Below are 10606 nucleotides of genomic sequence, written 5' to 3' on the forward strand. Positions count from 1 at the left end.
AGTCTTCAGCTCCGTCTTCGGGTCTTCAACTGGGTAACTCTCCCCGAGTGCTCTCGCGCGTCCCCCTTTATACCCCACCTGCGGACGTCGCTGCGAGCACCCACTTATTCGACCAATCGCCGGGCGCTGGCTACGATCCTCTTTTCCCACATCTCATCGTGCCTCACCACTCACTCTGCGCCGCCCCGTCATCTGTCACTCCCGGCGCGCGCGTCCACACCACGCCCACAACGCGTGCCCAACCCCGCACCCCGCGCCGCCCCGTGATCCATCACTGTCACAGTCGGCGCACGTCAATACCACCACTACATCACCCCCTACCACATAGCTCGCAGCCGCCCCGGCTGCTATAAAAATATACAAACCCCCCCTGTGTGCCCCGTAACACAACACAACAACAAGAACAACAACTAAGCTAACAACACAACACGACGCGAACACTACCATCCGCAACCCTCAACCAATGCCACCGCGACAATAGAACAATATATACAAACGGGCGAGTGACAATAGCAATGTGTATGCAAAAAAAAAAATAAATGGAAAATTTTTTTTTTTCTTTCGACTCGTGCAGTGTCCCCTTTTCTTCCGAGCGTCCCTACAACGGGACATTACCCCGGCAGAGGGGAACACCGGGCGAGCTCGGTGTAGCGCAAAAAAAAAACCGTCTTCATGAAAATTGTTGAGACCTAGCCCGAGTCCGCCTTGCCGGTCCGTCGTACGGCACCAGACGCGGTTGAACGTCCGGTGGTGCCGGCGGTTCAGGAAGACATCGGCCAGGCATCGAGGACTCGTGCGTGCCCCGGGGTTCAGGCTCTCGACGGTCAGCAGCCGTCAAGCCCGAGGCACCGGGTTTTGTTGGGATGACTTGTGGCCCTGGTCGTCGTCCCGACGTGGTCCTGCGGCGCGCTGACGCGGGGCCCGGCACCCGGCTGCGACGTGACCCCGAAGGCCGCAGTTGTAGCAGACGACGGACGTCGTAGGTTTCGGTTGCTCCAGCTTGCGGGGCGAACGTGTGGGCGAACGACCTCCCGTTCTCCACTCCCCCGGACGCGATGCAGCGAAGGCCTGCTCCTGCACCGCAGCTGGCTGAGGTTCGGCGATCGTGGCGGCCAGTGCCGCGTTCCCCGGCCATTTGCAGACGACCCCCGGCTTGCGTTTGAGGACCTCGTACGCGTGAATGCTCGTGGCGATCGCCAGGGAGCAGATCTCCATCTCGTCTGCCACGTTGATGGGGACCCCCAACTCGTGGGCCAACACCAGCAGCTGCTCCGTCACCATGGCGTCCTTCCCCTCCTTATCCATGCGGGGAAAAGCTGCGTCCGCCAAGGCGAGTAGTGCCGTGCGGTAGGCTAGCGTCGTTTCCCCAGCTACCTTCCGCCGATCGTAGAACTGGTGGCGACACGTGGAGGGCGGCCCGAACACCTTCGCCATCAGGTGTAGTGCGGCCTGGAGCGTAGAGCGGGACGACCTTGCAGCAGATGTGAAGGCTGCAAGCGCGTCGTCGTCAAGCATCGCTGGCAACGCACGCAGGGCAGTGGTGTCGGACCACCCCGACATCTCCTGATGAGCGAGGAACCTTCGTTGGAAGGCTCCCCAGTCGCCCCCATCCGCCTTGAACGCCGACAGCGCGGGCAATCTTTGCTGGAGGACCCGATCGTCGTCGACGTCGGAGAGATTTTCCCGCGCTCCGCTGGAGTTGTGTAAAATGTCGGCTCGGTTGTCAGGCGCAAAATGGAGGGCTCCGGCGCGCGCTGATGACGTGGGCTGCGCTGCGCGGAGGTGTCTGGCCACGTGGCGTCCGTCTTTCCCGCCAATCGGTGGCGGCCCCCCAAAAACGGCGGCAACTTCCAGACTTTTGGCGCGAAGCGCCTTTTGGCGGGAATCCTCCAACGTCGCTTCCTCCACGACCCCCGCAGCCGTTTTTTCCGCTCGCCGGAACGGAGATGTCGGCCAAGACAGCGGCGGCGGCGAGTAGCAACTCCGCCAACCGGGAGTGCGCGTCCTGGAGGCTGGTGTCGGAGGCAAGCGGAGCGTCGGCCATCACCGCGAAGTGCTGCATCGGCGGCAACTCCTCGTCCTCTACTCCCGAGGTCGGTGTCCCCGGTACGCCGTCGTCATCCCGACCTCGCTCGTGGGTATGGGTAGTCTTCCTTGTGTCCATACTTCTTGAAGACAGGTTTACTTCTGACGCCAGTTGTAATGTAGTAACTCGGCGGGAGACGACTTCACGGGTAACACACTCTTTATTTTATCAAACTTGGTTACAGGTGACTAACACCTACTTTGTATCTCGGGTGACAAACACCCACTTAGCTACTTGGCGACTAACGCCCACTGAGCTACTCGGATGACCAACATCCACTTAGTACTCGGGTGACAAACACCCACTTAGCTACTTGGCGACTAACGCCCACTGAGCTACTCGGATGACCAACATCCACTTAGCTACTCGGCGACTAACGCCACTGGGCTACTCGGATGACCAACATCCACTTAGTACTCGGGTGACAACCACCCACTTAGCTACTTGGCGACTAACGCCCACTGAGCTACTCGGATGACCAACATCCACTTAGCTACTCGGCGACTAACGCCACTGAGCTACTCGGATGACCAACATCCACTTAGCTACTCGGCGACTAACGCCACTGAGCTACTCGGATGACCAACATCCACTTAGCTACTCGGCGACTAAGTCTTCAGCTCCGTCTTCGGGTCTTCAACTGGGTAACTCTCCCCGAGTGCTCTCGCGCGTCCCCCTTTATACCCCACCTGCGGACGTCGCTGCGAGCACCCACTTATTCGACCAATCGCCGGGCGCTGGCTACGATCCTCTTTTCCCACATCTCATCGTGCCTCACCACTCACTCCGCGCCGCCCCGTCATCTGTCACTCCCGGCGCGCGCGTCCACACCACGCCCACAACGCGTGCCCAACCCCGCACCCCGCGCCGCCCCGTGATCCATCACTGTCACAGTCGGCGCACGTCAATACCACCACTACATAAACATGACTCCTTGTAAAAAATGTGTCAGTTTTGTTGCCAGATAGAAGGGTAAAAAAACAATTATCATGATGGTAACATGTTCAGTAGCTAGACATGATGGAAACATGTTCAGTATCTAGGCATGATGGCGACATGTTCAATGGCTAGACATGATGGAAACATGTTCAGTAGCTAGACATGATGGAAACATGTTCAGTAGCTAGACATGATGGAAACATGTTCAGTAGCTAGACATGATGGAAACATGTTCAGTAGCTAGACATGATGGAAACATGTTCAGTAGCTATACATGATGGAAACATGTTCAGGAGCTAGGCATGATGGCAACATGTGCAGTGGCTAGGCATGATGGAAACATGTTCAGTAGCTTGGCATGATGGCGACATGTTCAGTAGCTAGGCATTATGTTAACATGTTCAGCAGCTAGACATGATGGAAACATGTTCAGGAGCTAGACATGATGTTAACATGTTTAGTAGCTAGACATGATGGAAACATGTTCAGTGGCTAGGCATGATGGCAACATGTTCAGTGGCTAGAAATGATGGAAACATGTTCAGTAGCTAGGCATGATGGTAACATGTTCAGTAGCTAGACATGATGGCGACATGTTCAGTAGCTAAACATGATGAAAACATGTTCAGGAGCTAGACATGATGGAAACATGTTCAGTAGCTAGACATGATGGCGACATGTTCAGTAGCTAGGCATGATGTTAACATGTTCAGTGGCTAGACATGATGGCGACATGTTCAGGAGCTAGGCATGATGGTTTATGTCAAGGTCTGTCACGACGAGAGGGCTTCAGGAGAGTACAACTTGTGTTATTTTGCTATTCCTTCATTTAAGGAGCCCAGACTGCAGTGGTTGACTGCGTGATCCATATTATGCATTGCACGGCCACAATCGCACCACTGTGGCTTGCGTCTTTAATCGTTCATTCATGACGGAGATGTGCGCATAGGCCTGTTGATGTCCTGCAGCGGTTGGTGGTTACACCACCAGTGTCTTCGAGGAGGAATGATCAAGCCAGCAAGGAGGTGCGATGTGGTTTGGGTCTTGCACGAGGCGTTCATTCTCGAAGTCTGCGTTGGTCAGCAGTGTTCAGGAAGCAGCGTTCTTCTGGATCTGGGTCCATTGCAGGGGCGGTTTCTTCATTAGGGCGATTGGGCGACGCACCACCAATGTCATTCAACCACAGAGTCACGCTAGCCGTCACTGTGCCGCTGGATATAGTCCAATCAGAGTCATGCTACGTTCTGTGGAGTACCGCCTCTTTTTGGGCGATTTCCCTCCAGCTGAGAATCGCCCCGAGTGGTCCCATAGACTTACATTCAAAGATGTTTTTTTTCGAACGGGGGCGCTGCAATGCATTCTCTATGGGTTCCGGGAGGGCTCGCCCTAACGTGCTTACGTCATCATACGTGCTTACGTCATCATACGTAAGCACGTTTCATCCAACAATATAATTTGTCGCCACCTAGTGGATACTTTAATAAAATAAACCTGAGTGGTTTGTTTTAATAGTGAGTATAGAAACAAACAAGATGTATTGTAAGAGTCACTTTATTTTTCATTAATATTAAAGAAGTGAAGTTGCCTTTACATGCTTAAGCTGTTAATTTATCCATTGCATGGGTGGACCTTATCCTTATCAATCATCCAGACATTTGCCCCCCCTGAGAGATTTTGCAGGAGCCGCCACTGGTCCATTGTCCTAGGATGGTGAGTGGAGGGGGGTGGGGACTTGGGTCGGCGGTGAGGGACATTGTTGAGGTCGTGGCTGGTGGCTCTTCGATTAGTACGTAGGACGCGCCATTCACTGCTACACCCATACAGTTAGCTGCAGTACAGACCGCAGTCGAGTGGGGGCTGTAGTGACTAGAGGCTGTAGTGGCTCGAGGCTGTAGTGACTAGAGGCTGTGGTGATTTGACAGTGGAGGCTGTAGTGGCTAGGGGCTGTGGTGATTTGACAGTGGAAGCTGTAGTGGCTAGGGGCTGTGGTGATTTGACAGTGGAGGCTGTAGTGGCTAGGGCTGTGGTGATTTGACAGTGGAGGCTGTAGTGACTAGGGGCTGTGGTGATTTGACAGTGGAGGCTGTAGTGGCTAGCGGCTGTGGTGATTTGACAGTGGAGGCTGTAAGTGGCTAGGGGCTGTGGTGATTTGACAGTGGAGGCTGTAAGTGGCTAGGGGCTGTGGTGATTTGACAGTGGAGGCTGTAGTGGCTAGGGGCTGTGGTGATTTGACAGTGGAGGCTGTAGTGGCTAGGGGCTGTGGTGATTTGACAGTGGAGGCTGTAGTGGCTAGGGGCTGTGGTGATTTGACAGTGGAGGCTGTAAGTGGCTAGGGGCTGTGGTGATTTGACAGTGGAGGCTGTAGTGGCTAGGGGCTGTGGTAATTTGACAGTGGAGGCTGTAGTGGCTAGGGGCTGTGGTGATTTGACAGTGGATGCTGTAGTGACTAGGGGCTGTGGTGATTTGACAGTGGAGGCTGTAGTGGCTAGGGGCTGTGGTGATTTGACAGTGGAGGCTGTAGTGGCTAGGGGCTGTGGTGATTTGACAGTGGATGCTGTAGTGGCTAGGGGCTGTGGTGATTTGACAGTGGAGGCTGTAGTGGCTAGGCGCTGTGGTGATTTGACAGTGGAGGCTGTAGTGGCTAGGGGCTGTGGTGATTTGACAGTGGAGGCTGTAGTGGCTAGGGGCTGTGGTGATTTGACAGTGGATGCTGTAGTGGCTAGGGGCTGTGGTGATTTGACAGTGGAGGCTGTAGTGGCTAGGGGCTGTGGTGATTTGACAGTGGAGGCTGTAGTGGCTAGGGGCTGTGGTGATTTGACAGTGGAGGCTATCACCGAGTGGGGGCGCTGTTGTCGCCCCGAGTCCGCGAGGCTTCGCAGGCTCCAGGCCGCGGCTCCCCGTTCCCTCCTCCTCATCCTCCTGCCGCCGCTGCTGCTGTTGTTGTTACTGTTGTTGTTGCTACTCTTGCTGCTGCTGTTGCCTCTCCAAGACGACCCTGAATGTCGCGCCGACGGCTTTGAGGTCGCCGTGGGCTGGAGGTGGCCCTGGCGGCCCAGCGCCTCGCGGCCTAGCGGAGAGCCCCGTGGCCTTCGTCGCGGGAGGCCGGTGCGGCCGAGGGCCTCGGCATGGGGAACAGCGCCCTGAAGGCCCACTTGGAGACCGCGGAGAAGACGGGGGCCTTCCAGCTCACGGGCAAGGGCCTGAGCGAGGTGACCCTCACCACTCGCCTCCTCTCACCCTCACCAGACGACCTTCCCGTCGTCAATGCCGCGCGCCACCACCGATAGCCTATTGTACGTTAGTAGTAATCATCATCATCATGGCAACTGCAGGGATGATCACAATCGCTCGTTTACGCAGGTGAGCTGCACCGAGTCCCAAGACCTCCATGCAGGACAGCAGGAAGATCCTGTTGGCCAACAGTAATGAACACCCTGTGTGTGTGTGTGAGCTATGGGAGGGTACCGGAGAACCCGGTAAAACAACAACACAAGAGTACACAAACAGGTTGGAGAACATAGAAACTCCACAGTCGGGAGTCGAACCAGGGTGCTTGCTCTGGGGCCTCCTGCCACGCCATGCGGGCAGCAGTCGCTGCGGATGCCGCTGATAGAACCCCGTGCGCTCCCCCCGTGGAACTCCGGCGAATTGTTGATGTTAAGATGTTGATGTTGTTGCTGCTGCTGCGTCCTTGTCAGTTTCCAGAAGATCTGCAAAAGTTGGCGAAGAACCTGCGGACTGTGGACCTGTCCCACAACAAGATCCCGGCGTTGTCGACATTTGTTGGGGAGTTCCAGGTGCTGAGGAGCCTCACGCTGAGCAACAATCGCCTGAGTAGGTCACGGCACCCTGCAGCCTCTCCTCCGACGACAATTCGTTTCATTGAAATGACGATGGTTTTTTAACACGTAGGCCGTTCGTGAACAATAGCATCCATAATGCAGGTTTTTTTTGGGGGGGTGAGATCGCGTAAATATATAAATGTCTCGTCAGATTTGTACTCAGATTTTAAATGTTATGGCTTTGCTCTCCAACACACCGGTGTTCTGTACTAATAACGAATCTGCATGTGCTCTTTACGTGACAAACCTTACTAATTGGCTGTGTCGGGTGGTGGCGGGTTTAACGACACACATTTACGCGATCTAACCTTTAAAACAAACCTGTATTATGGGCGCCGTTTTTATTTGCGCTCACCGTTATTGGGCCTCGCCGAGCCCCCTTAGGGAGGCCACGTGAAACGTTTCACAACACAGCCATCGTGGTGAGATTCTGCCCTCGTTTCAGCCAGCCTTCCCGAGGAGCTGTGCAAGGTGAAGAAGCTCGAGTCGATCCACGTGAACAACAACCTGCTGAGGAGCCTTCCCTCCAGCCTGGACCAGCTGTGCGCCCTCAAGACCCTCTGCCTGTCCGGCAACCAGCTGACGGCCTTCCCCCTACAGCTGTGCTCACTGCGTCATCTGGACCTTGTCGACCTGTCCAGAAACAAGATCCAGGCTGTGCCTGATGGCATTGGGCAGCTGCAGGCTGTCGAGGTCAACCTCAACCAGAACCAGGTGGAGCTCAAGTGCTCATCATTTATGGCTTTTACAGGGTTTACGATTTGATAACATATGCTAAGCGTACTGGTAATGGTAACTATGCAGGCTATGCTTCATATCAATTCCACGTAAAATGTGAAATCAATTTTAAAAAATATACATCTCATTAGCCACACCTGCTTGGAGTGCATAATTTTAGCAGTATTGGTTCGGCACAAGCAAACCTTTAGGCCATTTCAAAATTCAGTGTCTCATCAGTCGCCTGGATTATTTTATATTGTGTAAACCCATTGGGGTGCACCCCACATTACAAGGCTGTAAAATGTTTAATTTTGTCCAAATAACTTCGTTTATCCCAATACGTTTTTTGGGATGTCAGAATCTGAGTTATGATGAGTGAGCAGTGAGTGACTTGAGGGCCACTGAAGCTTGTGTGAGCAATCCACTGTCTATGCAATACTCTTTGGTTCTTTCGGTAAAGTCAGTCCCGTAGGTATAAAATAAATCACGACGTTTCGATCGCAACACAAGCGGTCATCCTCAGGCGGATTATATTTTTTCCGCCTGAGGATGACCACTTGTGTTGCGATCGAAACGTCGTGATTTATTTTATACCTACGTGACTTTATCGAAAGAACCAAAGAAAATGGATTCCTGCAATAACGAAAGCTTCAAATCAAGATTGTCTATGCAATGTTTCCATTGGCCCTGCCAAAACAGCAATCTGTTGAGATAAATTGGCTGCCCACCAGCATGCAAATCACACGCAATGTGCTCGACAAGGTTCTCAACAAGGCTTGATCCCTGTGTTTCAGATCTCTCGCATCTCGGCTGATGTGGCGACCTGCCAGCGGCTGAAAGTGCTTCGCCTGGAGGAAAACTGCCTGGAGCTTCCAGCCGTGCCACCCGCCCTCCTCACCTCCTCCATTGTCTCTCTGCTCACCCTCGATGGAAACCTCTTTGAGATGAAGAAATTTAGAGAGCTGGATGGATATGAGCAGGTACCCAACTGGGTTCGGGTTTGTATTACGCACAGCTTGAACACAGTTCTGTCAGGCCCCCATAGCGCTGTCGGGCCATGCAGTAGTAGTGGTTGGGTCACAACTTGACTTCTAGACTTTCACATCATTGCCTTCTGAGAGGTAAAAGCATTCCTGATGTCGGGTATGCATATGGTGCCCCGACCACAAGAGCCTTAGGAGGAGCTACATATGCATGTACTTTTATTCACTTGATTGTGCTTGAGAAAAGTATTTTAATTCACAAGATACGTGGCAATCGGAAGCTTGCGAGGTCAAATCCTGGTTTGGGGGTTGACTCGGCCCATCTCCCCTCAGTTGCTGATAGAATGCATACACATTTGTGGGGAGTTAATAGTGGTCCTGTGGCCAGACTCACCCATGCCAATGTAAATGTGGAATTTCTACCACTGGCTCAGTCTCAGGGCTGTAAGCAGATGGTAAGCGCTGCCTCAATGCCCGCTTGAAATAATCTCGTTGTCCAGGGCAAAATTCAACGTCATATTCAATGATGTTTTTGTGACTGTCCCTCATTGTTAAACTCCTTGATTTTAATATCTTGTCATGGTTGTATTCCGCAGTACATGGAGAGATTCACAGCTGCCAAGAAGAAATTCAACTAGAGTGGGCAGCAGTAGCAGCATCCTGATGGCGACATCTCAGGCGGCACGGTCAGCAGAACGCAGGGATCTGCGCGACCAGGGGAAGGTGGCAGCACAATGCCCGAGCAAGCTGCCCCCAAGCCCAGTCGAGATAACCAGAACATTACAGATCCCACTCTCATTTAACTTCATGTCTTGCAAGCCCATGTGTCGTTGTGAGGTGTGCAACATTGGCGGCCAAAAACCGGGATAACATTTTTATGGGCACTCCTGATCCTGCATGGGGCACCAGATTTGCACGTTTGCCCCCTCGTTTATTTTGCCCTGCTGCCATGTGCTCGCCGAGCACACGATCGGTGTTGTAGAGCCTGGCTCAATCCCTTCATCGCAGCGCAGTCGGCGAGAGGTCAGCCGCGTGACAGTGAGCTGGATTGCATAGTCTGTGCCGTGCGTCATGTGTAATGAAGAAGCGCTTTGATCGATATAAACATGCCTGTTGAGATTGCAAGTGCAGAAAAATCAATTCAGAATTACGTGTATATAGCTACTGGATTGAATTAAATTGGTGAGAGAAATCTTAACTGGAGGCACATTGGAAATTTGCTCTGCAGCACACGAATGTCAGGTTATCACCTGCTGCTGTTCTGTTGATCGGACCTGTAGACCACAGGAAATAGATTTCTCCAGTTACAATTTTAAATAAAGACCGAATGTAATATTTTTTCTGCCTCAGTGTACATGTAGCAGTGACTAGGGGGCTCAAGTGTGAATGGGGGGGGGGGGGGCTGTAGAGTCCCCCGTGAGCCTTGGTAAATAGTGGACCGTGTCCACACCTCAGATTTCACTTCCGGGCACCCAGCTTGAGGACCTGGAATGGGTTTTTCTGACTTTGCCAAAAGTCTGATGCTGGGTTGTTAAAGTTGCCACAAAAATGTCGGCGCGCAAGTCTGAAAGGTTTCGCTCTCGCATCAAATGTGGTAGCTGTGTATCTGTATGCGTGCATGTATGTGCTGCATCGATCGGTCCGTTCCTGGCACTTAAACCACACGAGCAGTTAAAATGCAAGGTGCCTATAGGTGGCCGAGGAGCAAGAAGCCCACGCGCTGGGGCTTTTTGGTTGGCACAGCCCCGTCCTGTTTGCTGGAGACGCTCGGAGTTGTCATTGTCACGGCTACTGTGCTTACAATGTAGGGTTGCTACCTTTATAGTAAAATCGGTTGCATCAATATGTTGTCTCATTGGCTGGTGACATAGTCTCACTTTGTACTGCAATGAATGTGACGCGAGAGGGGGGAGAGGTTTAAGCCACGGCTGAGACTGCATCAGCAAGCTGCCACTTGTGACGTAGAGTTCCGCCCAATGCAAGTCCAATCCTGGCACCCGATTACGAAATGCCAATTCCCAGACGAAGCACCGACA

At 53.0% G+C, this 10606-nt stretch overlaps 1 protein-coding gene across 1 annotated transcript; it reads left to right on the forward strand.

The window, feature by feature from the left end:
- Positions 1-5850: 5850 nt before the first annotated feature.
- Positions 5851-10413, forward strand: LRRC57 (leucine rich repeat containing 57). Its single transcript, XM_078610330.1, has 5 exons — positions 5851-6234; positions 6724-6859; positions 7313-7581; positions 8382-8567; positions 9167-10413. The coding sequence occupies exons 1-5, from the start codon at positions 6151-6153 to the stop codon at positions 9206-9208; spliced, it is 717 nt and encodes a 238-aa protein (XP_078466456.1). The 5' UTR covers positions 5851-6150; the 3' UTR covers positions 9209-10413.
- Positions 10414-10606: the final 193 nt, after the last annotated feature.

Source organism: Lampetra planeri, chromosome 33 (genome assembly GCF_965212315.1).
Source record: "Lampetra planeri chromosome 33, kcLamPlan1.2.h2, whole genome shotgun sequence".
NCBI classification, from domain to species: domain Eukaryota; kingdom Metazoa; phylum Chordata; class Hyperoartia; order Petromyzontiformes; family Petromyzontidae; genus Lampetra; species Lampetra planeri.

Coding starts and splice junctions, on each gene's coding strand:
- LRRC57 (XM_078610330.1), top strand. CDS start 6,151: ATGGGGAACAGCGCCCTGAAGGCCCACTTGGAGACCGCGGAGAAGACG. Junction 7,582..8,381: donor TCAACCTCAACCAGAACCAG/GTGGAGCTCAAG, acceptor CCTGTGTTTCAG/ATCTCTCGCATCTCGGCTGA. Junction 8,568..9,166: donor AGCTGGATGGATATGAGCAG/GTACCCAACTGG, acceptor TGTATTCCGCAG/TACATGGAGAGATTCACAGC.